General features: G+C 53.5%; 1 protein-coding gene across 1 annotated transcript in view; it reads left to right on the top strand.

The window, feature by feature from the left end:
• The first annotated feature begins 939 nt into the window (after window positions 1-939).
• GCK (glucokinase) overlaps window positions 940-16,201 on the top strand; it is a 70,672-nt gene continuing 55,410 nt past the window's right edge. The window contains exon 1 of the mRNA XM_036910258.2: window positions 940-1,608. Within this exon, the coding sequence (XP_036766153.1) occupies window positions 1,585-1,608 (24 nt within the window). The 5' untranslated portion in view covers window positions 940-1,584. The remainder of the gene's footprint in view (window positions 1,609-16,201) is intronic.

Below are 16,201 nucleotides of genomic sequence, written 5' to 3'. Positions count from 1 at the left end.
GAACATAAAAATAGTTTAAATGCACTGAAAGATAAAATAATTCAATAACAAAATACTTCAAAAATACAAACAAATCATCCTTAGAAAATGAAATACAAAAACCCTTAAACATATGAAAAGGTGTTCAGCACTTCTCAGTTTAAACGGCAATGAGATGACAGATGAGCAAAACATTATAAAGATTCATTGTTTCAAGGACTGGCTAGACTCTCTACCCAAATGTAGCATGCCAACAGCATCCGGCCTAGCAACTGGGCCTCTAGGAAGCATCCAGAAGAAATGTGCACACATTTGACTCTGGTCAAACACAAGGATTCATAACAGGGAAACAGAAACCGTCCAGGTGACCGGCAACAGGAAGCTGGCTTAGGAGTATTAGGGTGCGTTCATCTGGAGAGGTCTCACTGGCCACTCGTCTGCTCTGGACCTCTAAAGGCTGCTGGCCCGGGGCGTGGCACCACATTGTCCGGTATGAAGCCACCAGCCACGGCAGGCACTGCAGTGTGGCCAGTCCTGGTTGAGAAGCACTGTATGCACAGAGTGCATACCAGGCCCAATTCTTAGACAGAGGCACCTATTGAGAGTGTGGTTAAGTGAACCCCCTGAGTCAGCAGCTGCTCAGCTCTGTTCCTGGGGGCTTCCCAGAGGTGTGGGTGTGCCTGCGTCCTAGCTGAGAACTGGGCCCAGGGGCTCTGTTCTGTCTGGGCCCACTCTTCTGGCTCATCTCGGGAGACAGAGAAGACAATGACCAGGCTCGTGGTGTCCTGGCCGCATAGCAGTGCCAGTGGCCAAGCTGCCCACTCCCTGTTCTCTGGCTCCCAGACTCCAGGGCCTCTGAGTTTAGAAGAGCCTGTGACACTGCTCTGGGCTGCACAGGTGGAAAAGTCTGCACTGACAAGGTGACTGGGCTGTTGCTATGGTGATGGGGATGGAGGCTTTCTGCATCAGCCCCAGTTTTCTGCATGGCAGCTCTAATGAGAGGACGGCGGGCTCGCTGAGGCTGTGGGCATGAGTGCAGAGGCCCCCCGGCTGGTTGCCATGGCAGCGCGGGCACAGGCAGGAGTGCAGAGGGCCCTGGCAGGGGAATCCCCTCTCATACCTGGTGGCAGCAGGAACCCTGGGCCGTGGCTGGGCCCCAGGAGGCAGGCTGGAGACTGACGGAGCAGTCACTGCAGCTGCCTGCAGGCACAAGGTACAGGGCTGTCCCTGCAGGTCCATCCAGAGGACACCACGTCGTCACGGCTCAGCACCGAGCAGCCTGGAGCCTGCGATGGCCCCACGCTGAAACACCTGACCTGGCCAGGCCTAGGTGGGGAAGGGTCCCAGGACAGGTCCCAGGTGGGCAAGGCCTGGGAGAGAAGGCTCATCTCTGGCTGGGGGACAATGAAAAGGAAGAAACTGTGTGGCTGAACCTCAAGCCAGAGACCAGCTGGAAGGTGGGCCGTGTTCTCCCAGGCCCCCTCGGTGCCACGAGCTGGGCTGGAAGAAGCCTTGGGATTTCCTGCTTTGGAAGCCTGTTGGGGAGCACTGAGAGCCTGGCTCTCGTGGCTGGCTGCTGTCCCAGTGCCGGATGACAGAGCCAGGATGGAGAGCGCCAAGAAGGACAAGGTAGCTCTGCACTGTGTCCGGGTTCCAGAGTGCTTGCTGCAGGTCCCGCTTCAGGGTTGGCTTCGCATGCTCAGGGTTTGCTCCTGGGGCTGATTTTGTGCTGAGAGTGTAGGGAGTGGATGGGGGGTCAGGGGAGGGCAGACGAGACCCTGTACTGCTCCACCAGACTCCAGCCCTATGACCTGGAGGTCCAGGAAGCCACCTCTGTTGGGTAGAGGCTCTGGGAAGCTCAGCACCCCTGCTGGGGGTTTGGGGCCTGGGGTCTTAGTGGGCAGAACCCACTGCCTGGCTGGGCAGTGAGACAGGCTCTGCAGACCATGACTCTCAGACCCCATACTTCCCCACAGGGATCTCTTCACAAGGAGCCAGAGGCTGTTGCTCCTGGCAAGAGGCAGAGAACAGTTGCTTTTTCTAAAACAAAGAGAAATCAGCCATCTGAGCCAGCCCTGTGCCCAAGCAGTGTGCAAGGAGGCAAAGCTGGCAACGGGGCAGGGGGAGCACCCCACAGCTCCAGCCAGGGGCCGGGACCCAGCCTCTTTGACAGGGTTTCCTCCTCGTGTGTCTTCTCTGCTCCTTTTTTGAAATAACAAGGTCAGCAGAAACACGGTGCTGGTTCTTCTCCTGGCAGAGCTAAATGATGTCAGGGGAAAACAAGCAGCCCAGGCAGGGCACTGGCAGCCGTAGGTGGGAGGGCGGGTGGAGGCCCAGACTGAACCCAGGGTCTGTGGGGCTGGAGCAGGAGTTTGGGTAGAGATTGTGCCCTAGGGGCCTTAGGAGGCCCCCGAGGGAAAAGGGAGGTGGTGTCCCTGCACATGTGAGGAGGGGCTTGGTGACAGTGAGAGGGATTTCTAGGTCGGCTCACAGACTTGGAGTGGGGAGCCTGTTCTCAGGCTGTCGGGCCAGCCACTGCCCCTGCCTGCCTGTCCCAGGGGACACAGTGCTCCACACCCCACAGGTGAGGGAGTGCTGTTCTCAGTCTGGTTGCCTGGCTGGCCAAGAGCCCCGGAGGGCCACCAACACCTTACAGGACCAAGAGCAGAGTGAGGCACTGCCTCTGGCACACACTTTAAGGGAATATACCAAAAACATAAGTCATCAAGATAGACAGTATTTTAATGCAAATTCTGAAGAGTCATATAAATGCAAAAAAGAATGAGGAACAAAATACCAATTTAAGGCAAGGTGGCATGAATGATCCCGCTGCTCCACTCATTGCAGCCCCACACTGGCTCCTGCGGTGCCAGTTAGCTGGGTACCAGACAAACGAGACCTGGGGCTGCAACATCCACATGCCTTGTGGGGGCAGGAGCAGGTCAAGAGGACCTGCAGTGAGATGCATGTGGACCTGCTGGCCGATGCCTGCACCTGCAGGACCAGGAGGGCAGTGGGCAGTGGAGACAGACTGGAGTGCTCGTGGCTGCCTTCCCTGTGTACTGCCCCGCCCTGAAGTCATCCCAAGGCAATAGAGATTAGACCCTAGACCCTCCAGGGAAGCTCTGGTACCCCACTGCAGCCGGGGGTGCATGTGAGGAGAAGCTGGGCCCTTGGCACAAGCCAAGGCAGGCATGCCTGGGGGCACCAACCTTTTCCCTGTCTGTGCAGGCCCTGGGCTAGCCTGTGGTCATGGTGTGCCCGGAACATACTGTGAAAAACACAAATGCCTAAAGTTGTAAAGAAAAAATCAGTGAAAACAAATGGTACCTGCTGAATCAGCCAAGGAGAGGCCCACTAAGGGACATATTTCAGCTGATCATGAAGAAGTGGTAGGTGCTCCCACTGCCAGTCTCACCTGTGCACACGCACGGAACATCCTATGACCACTAATGGGTGGCTGACTCAGTGTTCCTCACTCAGGAACCACGACAGCAGTGTGAACACGTGTTAGCAGGCGGGACTCCGGCTTCCAGTGGCATGTCTCCCATTCTGCCCAAGGTGCAGTGGCCTTGCTGACTGGGGACCCCTCTCGTGATCCCGTGTCCCCCATGAGTAGGACAATCAAAGCTTCTGCACTTGCAGGAGGCCACCCTCCTACCTCTGTTCCATCCTGAACCTGCCAGGCCAGGTGCTGTCACAGGCCTGCCTCTTCATCCTGGGGGCCAGCCAGCACTCCTAAGCCTCCACTGGCACCTCAGATATGGGAGGATGTGGTGTGAGCCCACCGGCTACGGCAGGAACCAGTGCACAACCTGGCTAGGTCCAGCACAGGGGAGGGTGACCATCAGTTGTGTCCCAGGGAAGGTGCCCAGGGGCTGGAGTTGGCTGCCCTGACCCTGACCTTTCCCATTTCTCCCTTCCTGTGTCTCCACTGCCCTGTTCCTGTTTCTATCTCCATAGGTGACCTAGTGATCAAGCTTTTAGTTACCTTTGGCCCCTTCTAGCGTTATGGTATGTCCCAGGCCCTACTAGCTGGAGCCCATTACCCTCTCTATTCCCCAGCCAGATTTGTGCCTCCAGTCATTGCAGCTCCCTGAGCTCCCCCTGAGAGAGGTGAGCACCTGGCCTCAGGGTGGACAGACAAGTTGCTCTCTGTTCAGCTGTTGCCCCTTGGCCTCTTAGGCCCACGTCTTTGCAACCAGAGAGCGGGGAGAGCTCTTCTGAATGAGTTCCTGCTGGGTACAATCTGCAGCAAGGACTGGGGTTCTGCTGGGGTAAGCATCCCCTGCAGAGCTGCAGGGCTCCTCTGTCAGCCCAGCTGGAGCCTCTGGCTGCCCAGGACACCAGAAGCAGCTGCTTTCAGAAGTTAGAGGGCTGCTGTGGGGCGACAGACCATGGGTCCTGCTCTGGGCACATGTGCCTGAACCTCCACACCATCCTCGCAGGAGTGTGGCCCCTGGGCAGACCACCCAGCTCACTAAAGAGAGTCACCTGTGCTTTGACTCCCATTCACAGACCTGCTCTCTGCTCTGGAGCAAGGCTTTCTGTCTATCCTGCAAAGGTCACTCCTCCTGTGTTCTCCTGTGGCCTGCTAACCCTGAGCAGCCCTCTGCCTTCCTGTCCTCACGCTTACACCCAGTTCTGCTGCCCATTCACTGCAGGTCCTTCCCTGTGAGTCCATCTTTCTCACTGCTTTCAGAGTACAAGCCCAGGTGTGTGTCCTCCTGCACAGACCCCCCTATGGCCTCAGTGCAGAGCCAGTCTCTCAGCAGAAGGCAGCCGGGAGATGCAAGATCAGACCACATTCCAGCCTCACAGCCTGATGTGCACTGCCACACTGGCCATCCAGCTGCACCCTCTGTCCAGCCTCTTGGCCTTGACTGCTGTTGGTGCTCAGCCTAAGTACACCTTCTGTGTCTCTGTCACTAGGCTATCAGTGTGGCAGCAGCTTGGTGGAGTGCAGAGGAGTGAGAGAGTCAGGGAGGAAAGGCCAGACACTGCCTGCTGTGGAGGCTGCTGTCCTTGCTTTCCTGCTTCTCCATCTCCTGGTCCCCTGGTAGCCTGAGTTTTCCAGCCTCCTGGTGTCCTGGTACCCTAATCATAATCCTAGGAAGTATTTGATCAGGGAGTTACATTACTCACTTCACGCTTTTCAAAGAGAACTCTGCGTGCTAAGTGGAGAAAAGGTCATAGGGGTGTGGATGGGAACAAGGTGACTGGGGGCTGTTGCCTCAATCTAGTTGTGAGAAGAGAATGGCTCAGCATGGCAGGGTCAGGGTTAGGGAGAAAGAGAATCCAATCCAGGAATTCCAAGCAAAAAGGATTGGTAATGGAATTAGGAAGCCAGAACCAGGGGCCACAGTGGGCTTGGGCTTCACTGCCACTCACTGCAACGAGATTCCGGGCCGGGGAGGTGCTATTCCCACTGTCACATGAGGCTGGGTCATGGGCCCAGGCACCACAACGTTCAGGTCAGTCAAAGCTCGCAAGTCAGCTACCACAGACCTTCTGATTCTCACAGGAATGTGACACGTGGCAGGGCCCAAGTTCACATGCGGAATCCTGCCTTCAAGGGAGTCTGAGAAAGGTCATTTTCAGCCTTTTGAGCCCTTGTGTTCTGGGGTACACAGAGGGGATTAGAATAGACACTGAGTGCAAAGAAATGACCCCAGCACAGAGGAAACAGGAAAATGTCCATCAGACCCCTGAGTGGTGGTGTCAAGGAGGTAGCTGGTAATGTGGTTTAGGGCTCGGAGCAGAGGTCAGGGCCAGGGCCACCAGCTGAGCAGACCGGCCATAGAAGCAGAAAGAGCACCTAAGGAGGGGACTGAGTTGGAGAAGAGACGAGCATCCAGGACTGGCATGTCAGAGCCTGAGTAAAAGGAGTTGCTTCCTCCCTTGTACTTACAGGCAACTTTGCCATGGCTTAACTGTTTGCCTTCTCCAGGCCCTAAAAAATTCAGAGCGCCTGCACAGATCAGTCACCGTGGGTATGCAGCAGGTCCTCTATGAGTGTCTATGGAGGAGTGATGAGTGCGTGCCTGTGCTATGCCCTGGGGACACTGGAGCAAACAGAGCTGCACCCCTTGTCCTTGCAGAGTGTCTGGGCCTGGAGGGAGGGCCTGGACAACGAGCACTCACAGAACCCCCCTGTTAAAAGGGGGGGAGTCACAACTGAAGAGTTCTAGCTGAAGAGCACTCATGCACATATCAAGGGCGACTGAGTGATGGGTATACATCAAGGCTGCTGTGTTAGTCTCTCTGCTTTGGTAGGTGTTTGAAGTTCTCTATTACAAAAAGTTTCTTAAGCACTACAAGAGAAAAGAGAGAAAGAAAATGAGGCCAGATGTGACAGGAATTACTCTCAACAAGCCCGCATCAGCTCCAGGAGTCTCCTCACACATGCCCATATGAACAATGTGGTATTTACAGTATTTCTTGCCTGGTGAGACCTGGACGTCAACCCCTAACCGTGGGAGCTTTGCTGCACACACCCAGTGGCTGTCGGCCCTTAGCAGGCCAGGGAAGGGGGGGTGCAAAGACAAAGTGGTGCGCTCTGCTCCCCAGGGCTTCAGGCCAGAGGGCACGGCCGGGAGGCTGCTGGACAGAGGCCTCTTTGGCTGCAGGTACCTGCTGCTGCCTGTCTGGCTGTTCACTCTAATGACCTGCAGAACTGTTGGGCAGAGCTCATGGCTCAGACGGGCCATGAGAATGACAAATCATGTGGAAACTGCAGCCTAGTCCTCGGAGAGGGTGTGCAGTCATAGCTCCTTTGCTCTCCCAGGAGGGCCTCACCCCATGCTCACTGTGTGCCCGCACTGTGCTTCACTGCTACCAGGCCTGGTGCTGCTGAAAGCGGAAATAGTTTGTATCTGTCTGAGGTGAGGTCCCCACGATGTGGAACCTGAGACTGGGATCCTTAGAAAAGTGGCCTATGCTGGGCACTCTCAGAACTTGTCAGCAAGTGAGAATAGAAGGGGGAATGAAACCAGGCCAAGATGTGGGTTCAACTTACATGGAGTCTCAGCTGAGTCCTGGGGTGCTTTGAAGAGCATTGCATCCTGTCGCCTCCCTGCTGCCCTGATAATGGAGCCATTGGCTGAGGGCCACAGGGGAGGGGACAGTCTCACAAGCAGCTCCAGGAAAGTCTCAGGAGAAGGGTGTAGCTGTGCGTAGCCAGCAGCCACCTCTCACAGCAGCCGCCAGGAGCTGGGTGTGCAGCCCTGTGGGGTGGGGTGCCATAGCCTGTACCCCAGCCACCCCTTGCCGGCCCCGGTCTCCTTACCTCTCACGGTAGGCTTGCCCCATTCAGGCACAGCTTCTCTGGGATTCTGGGGAGACTCACAGGGAAATTCAGGGAGATGACCACAGCTCCCACTTCCTCGGGCGGTCCTCACTGCCTCCCCACCCGCCCCTTCCAGAGCCCCTCTGTGGCCAGCCCTGATCTAGGTGGTGCCCCTGCAGGGGTGACCCTGAGCCGAGCCATGAGGAGTCTGCGTCTTGCCTTTCCTCATCAGGCTGTGGTCTCTGTTTATGTCCGTATGTTGTCTATATGGTCACAACTAGGCACAAGAGCACCAGAGACACCCTGGTGGGCCATCGAACGCTGTCCTGCTCTCTCCTGTGGCAGTGGTCCTGCCTCCCTGTGAATGACAAGGTCAGCCACCACCTGGCCACATTGCTCCCTGCCTTACTGGCTACTGGCACAAGGGGTGCAGTGTGGCTGGGTGACCATCCTAGCTTTGGAGGATATTGGCCCCTTCTGCGGGAGTCGTCTTCAAGCTGATGGCTCAGATGTGCCTGTGAGACTGTCCCAGTGTCCCCCGACCCCACCACCCAGCCAGGCTGGCAGCCTCTAAGTGGTAGGACTAGTGGGTCCTGTGGTCACGCACTGACTGCTGAGCCCCCTTTGCCATAACGTGGTCCTTTGTGCGAGGTAAGCTGCGGGCACATCAGACATGTTCCTGATTGGTTGGTCAGTGGGTCTGGCTGAGCCATTGAAAGAGGAAATCCACCTGGAATGTGAGATGAATTGTTGCCCCTTCCAGAGTGGAGTCGGTCCAGTGTAGTCAACTTGTCACCAGGTAGTAGCAGGTGGTCCATCGGAGGAATGGTGTCACCCCAGGGATTCAGCGGTGGTCTCGGAAGCTGTCGGGTCATACATTAACCAGCAGCAGAGGCCAGGTCACCCTTGGAGAGGGAGCCTGTGCTTTGGGGCGAATGTGTCTGTGTCACATTTTGGTAATTCTTGCAATATCTCAGATGCTTTCTTTTTTTTTTTCCTGGCTCAGCCTAACTCCCAAGAATTCTTTCCTTGCCCTGCATGTACTTTAAACCAATTTTCACCCTCAAGTGCTCAGATGCTTTCTTTATGATTACATTTGTTCTGGTGCTTTCTGATTGGTGACCTTTGATGCTCCTACTGTAATTGTTTTGGGGCACCACAAACTGCGCCCACAGAAGATGCTAAATTTAATAAATGCATGTGCTCTGATTGCCCCATGGACTGACCATCCCCATCTCTCTCCCTCTCCTTGGACCTCCCTACTCCCTGAGATGCAACAATGCTGAAATTAGGCCAATCAATGACCCTATGACCTCTAAGTGTCCAAGTGAAAGGAAGAGTCCCATGTCTCTCACTTTAGCTCAAAAGCTAGAAATGATTAAGCTTAGTAAGGAAGGCATGTCAAAAGCTAGGCCTCTGTCTAGTCAGCTGGGGTGTGAACGCAACAGAAAAGTCCCTGAAGGAGACAGAAAGTGCTTCTCCAGTGACCACACGACTGATAGGAAGTGCTGCAGCCTCACAGCTCATGTGGAGAACGTGTTAGTGGTCTGGGTAGAAGATCAAACCAGCTGTTACATTCCCTGAAGACAAAGACTGAAGCAAGGCCCTAGCTCTTCAGTCCTGTGAAGGAGGGAACTGCAGGAGAAACATTAGGAGCCGGCAGAGGTTGGTTCATGAGGCGGAAGGGAGGAAGCCACATCCATGACCCAGAAGTGCAAAGTGAAGCAGCAGGTGCTGATGGAGAAGCTGTGGCCAGTCATGCAGGAATTCTGGCTCAGATCACTCACATGGACAGCTGCATAAAACAGCAGGTTGTCAGGGCAGATGCAACAGCCTTCTGCTCCAAGAAGATGCTATCCAGGACTTTCTAGCCAGAGAGATGTCAGTGCCTATCTGTATTCAAAGCATCAGGGGACAGGCTGACTCCCTCGTTAGGGGACTTTGAGCTGAAGCCAGTGCTTACTGACCATCCCCCAAACCTGGGGCTCTTAGGAATTATGCTCAGTCTGCTCTGCCTGGGCTCTCTAATCAGAACAGCCTGGATGACAGCAGAGCTGTTGGCAACCTGTTTTACTGAATATTTTAAGTCCACTGCTGAGACATCCTGCTCAGAAATAAAAATTCTTTTCAAAATATTCCTGCTCACTGACAGTGAACCTGCTTACTCAAGAGCTCTGATGGAGATGGACAGTGGGATTCATGCAGTTCCTGTGCCTGCTGACATAGCGACCATTCTGAAGACTGTGGGTTAAGAAGTGATTTCGACTTTCAAGTCTTATTTAAGAAATATTTTTCATAAAGCTATAGCTACCATAGACAGTGATCCTTCTGATGGATCTGGACAATCCTTCTGGAAAGGTGACATTCCAGATGCCATTCAGAACACCTATGATTCATGAGAAGAGGTCAAAATACCAGCATGAACACGACTTTTGAAGAAGTGGATTCCAACCTTCATGGGTCACTTTGAGGGTGCAAGACCTCAGTGGAGGAAGTCGTTGCAGATGTAGAAACAGCAAGAGAACTACAACTAGAAGTGGAGCCAGGAGATGTTGGTGGCTGCATCTCATGGTAAAACTTGAATGGATGAGTGAGGGGAGGTTTCTTGTAAGGTGAAGATGCTGTGAAGTTTGTTGAAATGACCGCAAAGGATTTAGAATATTCCATAAACTTTGTCGATGAAGCAGTGGGGTTTCAGTGGACTGACTCTAATTTAGAAGGAATTTCTACTGTGGATAAAATGCTATTAGGCAACATCTCATGCCACAGAGAAATCATTCATGAAAGGAAGAGTCATTTGATGGAACAGACTCATTGTTATTTTATTTTAAGAGGTGGTCACAGCCACCCAGCCTTCAGCAGCCACCACCATGATGAGCCAGCAGCCGTCAGCATCGAAGCAAGCCCTCCCCCAGCAAAACAATTATGACTGCTGAAAGCTCAGGTGGTGGTGAGCATTTTTTGCCATAAAGTATTTTTAAGGTGTGTACATTGGATTTGTAGACATAGTACTATTTCTTAACAGATTACAGTCAAGTTATGTAAATATAGCTTTATATGCATTGGGGAACCAAAAAATTCATTTGACTCACTTGACTGCAGTATTTGCCTTATCACTATGGCCTGGGACTGAACCTGCATCTCCAAGGTGTGCCTGTAAATCAATCCCTGTTACACACACTTGCAAGGGTGTTACAGAGTTTTCCTCTTGGGACTCAGCCCCTCTCTCAGTCAATGGGCTCTTGGTTTGAGAACTGGCTTGAGTCTGGAACCTGTGCCCTTCCACTGCGACTCTGCACTGGGGCAGCCGGCCTCCACCATCTGCTCACCCTCCGTTGTTTCCTTGCTACACCCTATTAGCCTTTTCTTCAGGTCCCTGTAGACTAGCCCCTTTGCTGCCTGACATTGTCATCACCCCCATCTTGCTTCTGTTCTCTGCCACTGAGGGATCTGTCACCCCCTTTGCTATCAGGGAGGGCAGTTCTGAAACAGCATTGCCTCCGATCAGCCTGTTCTATGGAGGTCAGCCCCCTGGAGCTTCCTAGCTGGTATCCTCTCATCAGTGCCTCCCCTAAACCTTGGCAAATGGAGTGTCCTCCTGCCTCCCAAGGAGCATGACCACTCATAGAGCAGATGGATGCTATCACACCATTTCTCTCTTCCTTCTGATTGCTTCCTCATAGCCTGCAACACACTTCATTTAACGTGGGCCACTGCTTTTGTCAAACTTCCAAGAGCCACCACACAATGTACTGGAATCGTCTCCTGGGACCCTTGCCGGGGGGCTGCCTCCTGCATCAAGGAGAGTGCTGCAGCTCCCAGGATCCACTTCCTGCCGGGGCGTGTTTTCCAGGCCTGAGGCTCCTTGCCATACCATCCTTGTTCTTCCTTAGCAGGTCAAATGTCCTCAGATGGGCCCACTGGGATTTGACCTGTGTTGTGGCCAAGAGGAGAGCAGGGCCCAAGAGGGGCATGCGCTGTCTTTTTGAGACTTATAGTGAGAGAAGGCCTCTCCCTTATGAGGCTGGCTGTGAGCCCAGAGGGCTGCCGGGCTCTTGGGAAGGCACCTGCCCACATACTCAGAGAGCCAATCACATGTGTCTCTTTCCAGCTTCTCCTTCAGTGGTGCTGGCATGCTTGAAATTGGCCAAAGGGAAAGTATTTACATCAGAAAATGCAATAAACCAGGGCCTGTGCCACTGAGAGCCGGTGCCACCCCTCCACGGGTGCCCCATGCCCGGTGCTGTCCTTGGGAGCCTGGCTTGTTCTCTCCTGCAGTCCTGCTGCCTCCCCTCAGTTCAGTCCCATCCTGGACCAGTTCTGTCTGCCTCTGGCTGCGGGAGCCCCTCCTCTGACACTGTGCTTTCTGTCATCCTCTCTTCAGGGCACCCCAGAGCCCTTAGAGCAAAGCCTTGGTTGCATAATCTTTCACCAGCAGCCCCGGCCGGGTCAGTGACGGGCTGCATGGCAGGCCAGGGCCTGCCACAGCTGCTCTGCCTCACCATCCTGGTGCAAGTGACTGTCTCCTAGTTGGGCTGGTTTCCAGGTCCAGCCCTTGCACCAACTGCTGGGTCCCAGAAGGATTGTTCCAGAGGGAGCGTGCAGTGAGGGGGCGCAGGTCTGCAGGGAGTGGAGGGGGCAGAGTCTGTGGGCGGAGGTCTGGCCCACAGGCAGCACGGGACATGGTGCTGCCACATGGGTGGGATTGTCCTGAGGCCAGGGCAGATGCTGTGTTCCTGCCACCTAGGCAGAGGCAGAGTCCAGCTCCTGTCTGGCCCCTGGACGCTTTCCCAGGCCTGGGTGAGGTGACTGCCAGTGTATACCCACTGCACCTTGCTGACTGCACCTTGCTGACACCCCTCAGAGCATCTCCCCTGGCTGAATGGGCCCTTGGTAACCCCCACAGGGCAGTTAGGGCCTGTTCAGCTGTGCTGGGCATCCAACCAGGACAGAGCTCAAGGTTGTGCTCCTGACCTTACATAGTAAGGGGTCCAGACAAGTAGGTGGTTCCCAGCCCAATACAGCCACCCTGCTGCTGGGTTCCCCTCATGGTTGCAAGGTGCACACACAGCACAGAGGTGCCAATAGGCCCAGCGATGCTCTCAGAACTAGCTGGGCAGGGTTTTTGCTGCAGTCTTCACCAGTTGCCTCCCTCCTAGCTTCTCACCATGAGTGGGTAGGCCAGGTGGGTCCACCCCCAGCTCTGGGCATACTTACCAGATCCCCAAGTGAAATGGAGGCTCTTTGAGCAAGAAAGAAGGGGTGCCAGCTGTGGTGGCAAGAGCACCTGCCTGACCAGCACCAAGTTGCGGGACCACACCTGGGGCGGGATGGTCCCCAGGCCACAGGCCCCACTGGCCTCCAGTTTTGGAGCAGTTGCTGGGCAGTGAGAACCACCATGCCAGAGAGTCCTGGTCAGGACAGATGGAGTCCTGCTTTCCTGGGTGCTGTGTCTTGGGGGCAAAGCCAAACAGGACCAGATGGCTCCTGGGAGTGACACTCTCCAAGGGACACATGGCTGCCACCTGGAGCAAGGGGGCTGGGCACAGACAAGGTGTGTGGGGTGACCCTGTGTTCATGGCATGTGTTCCCCCATGTGTGGACACAGGTGGCTCTGGCTTTGTCAAAGCTGGCTGGAAGGCAACCTGAGATCCAGAGCGCCAGACAGGGTGGGGAGCCCTCACTCTCCTATTCATCTTGGGCCCCAATCTGTCATCTTTGTGACAACAGAAAATCTCAATGGAATGGTGGGCTTTCTCTGCAGCAGGGGCCCCCTCACCCCTGTTTCACAAGCACAGAAACTGTGAAGTATTGAACATATCACTTGTCTGAGGTCTGGCAGCTCACAGGTGCCCACCGGTTCCCCTCTTCTGCTCCAAGGGCCACGAGGAGCTGGAACAGTGACTCCCAGGTCCCATGTACCCATTTTTCAAATATCTAATTATGCAACCACCATCACCAGCCAGATCCAGACTGTCCCCTTGACCCCAACTCCCCTCAGCCCACCCCTTTGCTGTCCTCACCTCTCCCACTCCCAGACCCTGGAAACCACTGGGCTGTTTTTTGTCCCTTTGGTTTTGCTTTTTCTATATAACCAGAATAACTGAGAATGTTGTCTTTCTGCTCTTCCTTTGCCCCGTACTGTGCACTTGTCAGCACATGCCCACCCTTGTCACCCGTCTGATGCTGAGCAGCCTCCTATGGGGAATGTGCTGCAGTCAGCTTGTCTGTTACTTGTTCGCCAGCTAGTAGACATTTGGAGGCTTCCAGGTCTGGCTACCATGAGCAAAGCTGCTGGGAGCTCTCCAGTACAGGTCCTTGTGTGATGGGTGCATTTAGGGGACATGCTTCAAGAAGTGGTGTCCTGTGGCTATCTGTGTGGCTTTAGCATAGGCTGCCAAGCTGGTTTCCAATGTGGTGGTGCCCGTTCACATACCCATGGCAGTGGAAGATGCTGGGTGTGCCAAGTGCTAGGTCCCCCCAGCATTGGTTTGTCCTTTAAACTACCACTGTGCTGGTGCCTACTAGGCATTCTTTGGTGAGTCTCTATAAATGAAGTTGTCATCACCTTGAGTTGCAGGAGTTCTTCTTTTGTTCTGGGTACCAGACATTTTGTCAGGCACACTTTTGCCAGGAGGTGGGAGGGAGTAGCTCCACAGGGACCCTCTTAGTCCCTGGAGGCACGTAGCCCTCTGCTCCCACCCCAGCAGCAGCCCTTGCCCACCACCGGGGCCCTCCTGTGAGGACAGCCCACTGGCCTGCCCCTCTGTCTGGCTCCCCAGGGGCAGGCTAGTTCTGGCTCCACGTGGGCCCTGGGTATGATGCCTGAGACTGAGCCTTGTACTTGTGGGGGCAATAGGGGCAGGTGGCAGAGCTCTTTGAGGCCCCATGCTGATCCGGCACAGCAGGTACACAGCTATCCTCATTGGTCGTCCCCAGTGCTGTCCATCCCACACCCTGACATGTAGTTCCCATCTTGAACTTCTGCTGTCATGGCCATACGGGGCTTCTACCATCTGTAGGACTCAGTTGGACACTTGGATGGGTCCCAGCTTTGGACCCCTCATGCCATATGCTTTCCTGCCAAACCAGTCCTGCCTACTTGGCATCTCACTAAATAAGCATTTAGTAAGACATGTGTGGGCCAGGCTTTGCACAGGACGGGTCCATTTCCATATTAAAAAGAACTAGCTGAGTCTGGTATTCTTGTCGGGAGAAGAGGTTTACATCTATTAACATTTGTTCTATTTTTATCCATCTGTTCAGGTTTTTCTGTGTTTTGAGTCAATTTTGATAATTCATATTATTCTGATAATTGTTCATTTTCTCCATAGTTTTAAATTGTATTAAATAAGTCTTAAACATACACTCATAAGACTTTGCAAGAGCCTTCTGATCTGTGATCATGTCCCTTTTTCATCCCTAAGGCTGCATATTGGTGCCTTCTTTTGGTCAGATCACCAAGTCTGCCATGTTACTGGTCTTTTTGAGGAATGTGGTTTGGGATTTTTAAATCAAGTTCACTATTCTTTTGTGTGTTTTCTGTATAATTCATTTCTTTTATCATTATTGATTCCTTATTCTAATTTTCTGTAGGTTTACTTTGTCTTCTCTATGTTGGACTTTGAGCATCTTGAATGCTTTGCTCATTGATTTTCCATTTATTTTTTCATAATTGCATTAAAGGGTGGTATGTGTTCCTATGGCTATTAGACATACTTTTCGTACTGGGTGAGCTCATGGTTAGTCATTTATAAAGGACCAGCAATCCAGTTCAGATTTCCTCTTCAGCCCAGTGCCATTTACACCAATCTCATTTGCTGGGCAATGAATGCCCTCTGTGTGTGTTAAGTCTGAGCCACTCCAAATATCTGTGTTTCTACAAATGCCTCTGACAGAGTCTTGCGGGCCCTCTATCTGGAATGTCCTCCTGTAACCAACCACTTCCCACTCATGCATCAAGGGCTGTAGGAAAGAGTCCTGAGAAACTTTGTCCTAGGCTCCAGAAAACCCCCATCAGTCTCTCCCATGCTCCCGAAGACTGGGCAGCTCTGCCAGCATCAGTTTGTATAAGTTATTTGCTTGTCTCTCCTGCTAAAGTGTGCATAATCTCCTAAAACCTAGTCACTTTTGTAACCTCAGACTGAGCACAAATTAGATAAAAACGTTAAATAAATGAGTGATTCAAATCCCTTTTCACCCCCATTTTTGGTCACTGGCACCATCATTCTGAGTATTAACCAGGGCGTTAATCGCTGTAACCAACACACCAAAACAGGAAATGGGTCTGTATGACAGAATCGTATTTCTTGCTCATGTCACTGCCAAAGGCAGGTATTGGCTGGCTGGCTGGTTTGCCTTCTCCTCTCCATCTACATGTAGCCCACAGAAACATGAGACAGAATCTAGTAGCCCACAGAAATGTGAGAAAGTATCTAGCAGAGCCACTCTTCATAAAAACCTGGACCTGGACATGATGTGCATCATTTCTGCTCAGATTCCACAGATATATCTCACTGCAAGGGAGGCTGAGCATGTAGAACAGCTGGCATTGTCGGTGCATGGTGGACGGAGGGCATGGGTTTGGCCCACAACCAGCAGTCCTGCCGCAGTTCACTTCCCAGGCTATCGCGGGGCCACTCACCTTTCTTCTTGCACAGAGAAGGTGCGCCTCTCCCTCCCCAATGGTGGTGACCACCCTGTGCAGTCCTGCATCCAATGGGAAATGCAGGTACTTCTCCAGGGTCAAGGTTTGCTAAATGTGGTCCCAGTGGTCTTGGAATTGTCCATCCTTATGGATGAGAGAAGCAGGGTGTCCATAATAAAACTTCTTGCTGGGAAAGGGGAAAGGTTGATGGAATCTCTCCAAGCAGGGCTGTGCAGGCCTTGCCCGTGGGGACATGTGCCTCTGCAGAACTCTGGCTTTGCCCCTGG

The sequence above is a fragment of the Manis pentadactyla genome, chromosome 7 (genome assembly GCF_030020395.1).
Source record: "Manis pentadactyla isolate mManPen7 chromosome 7, mManPen7.hap1, whole genome shotgun sequence".
Classification (NCBI taxonomy): Eukaryota; Metazoa; Chordata; class Mammalia; order Pholidota; family Manidae; genus Manis; species Manis pentadactyla.
This window is presented reverse-complemented; position numbering and strand designations above follow the sequence as displayed.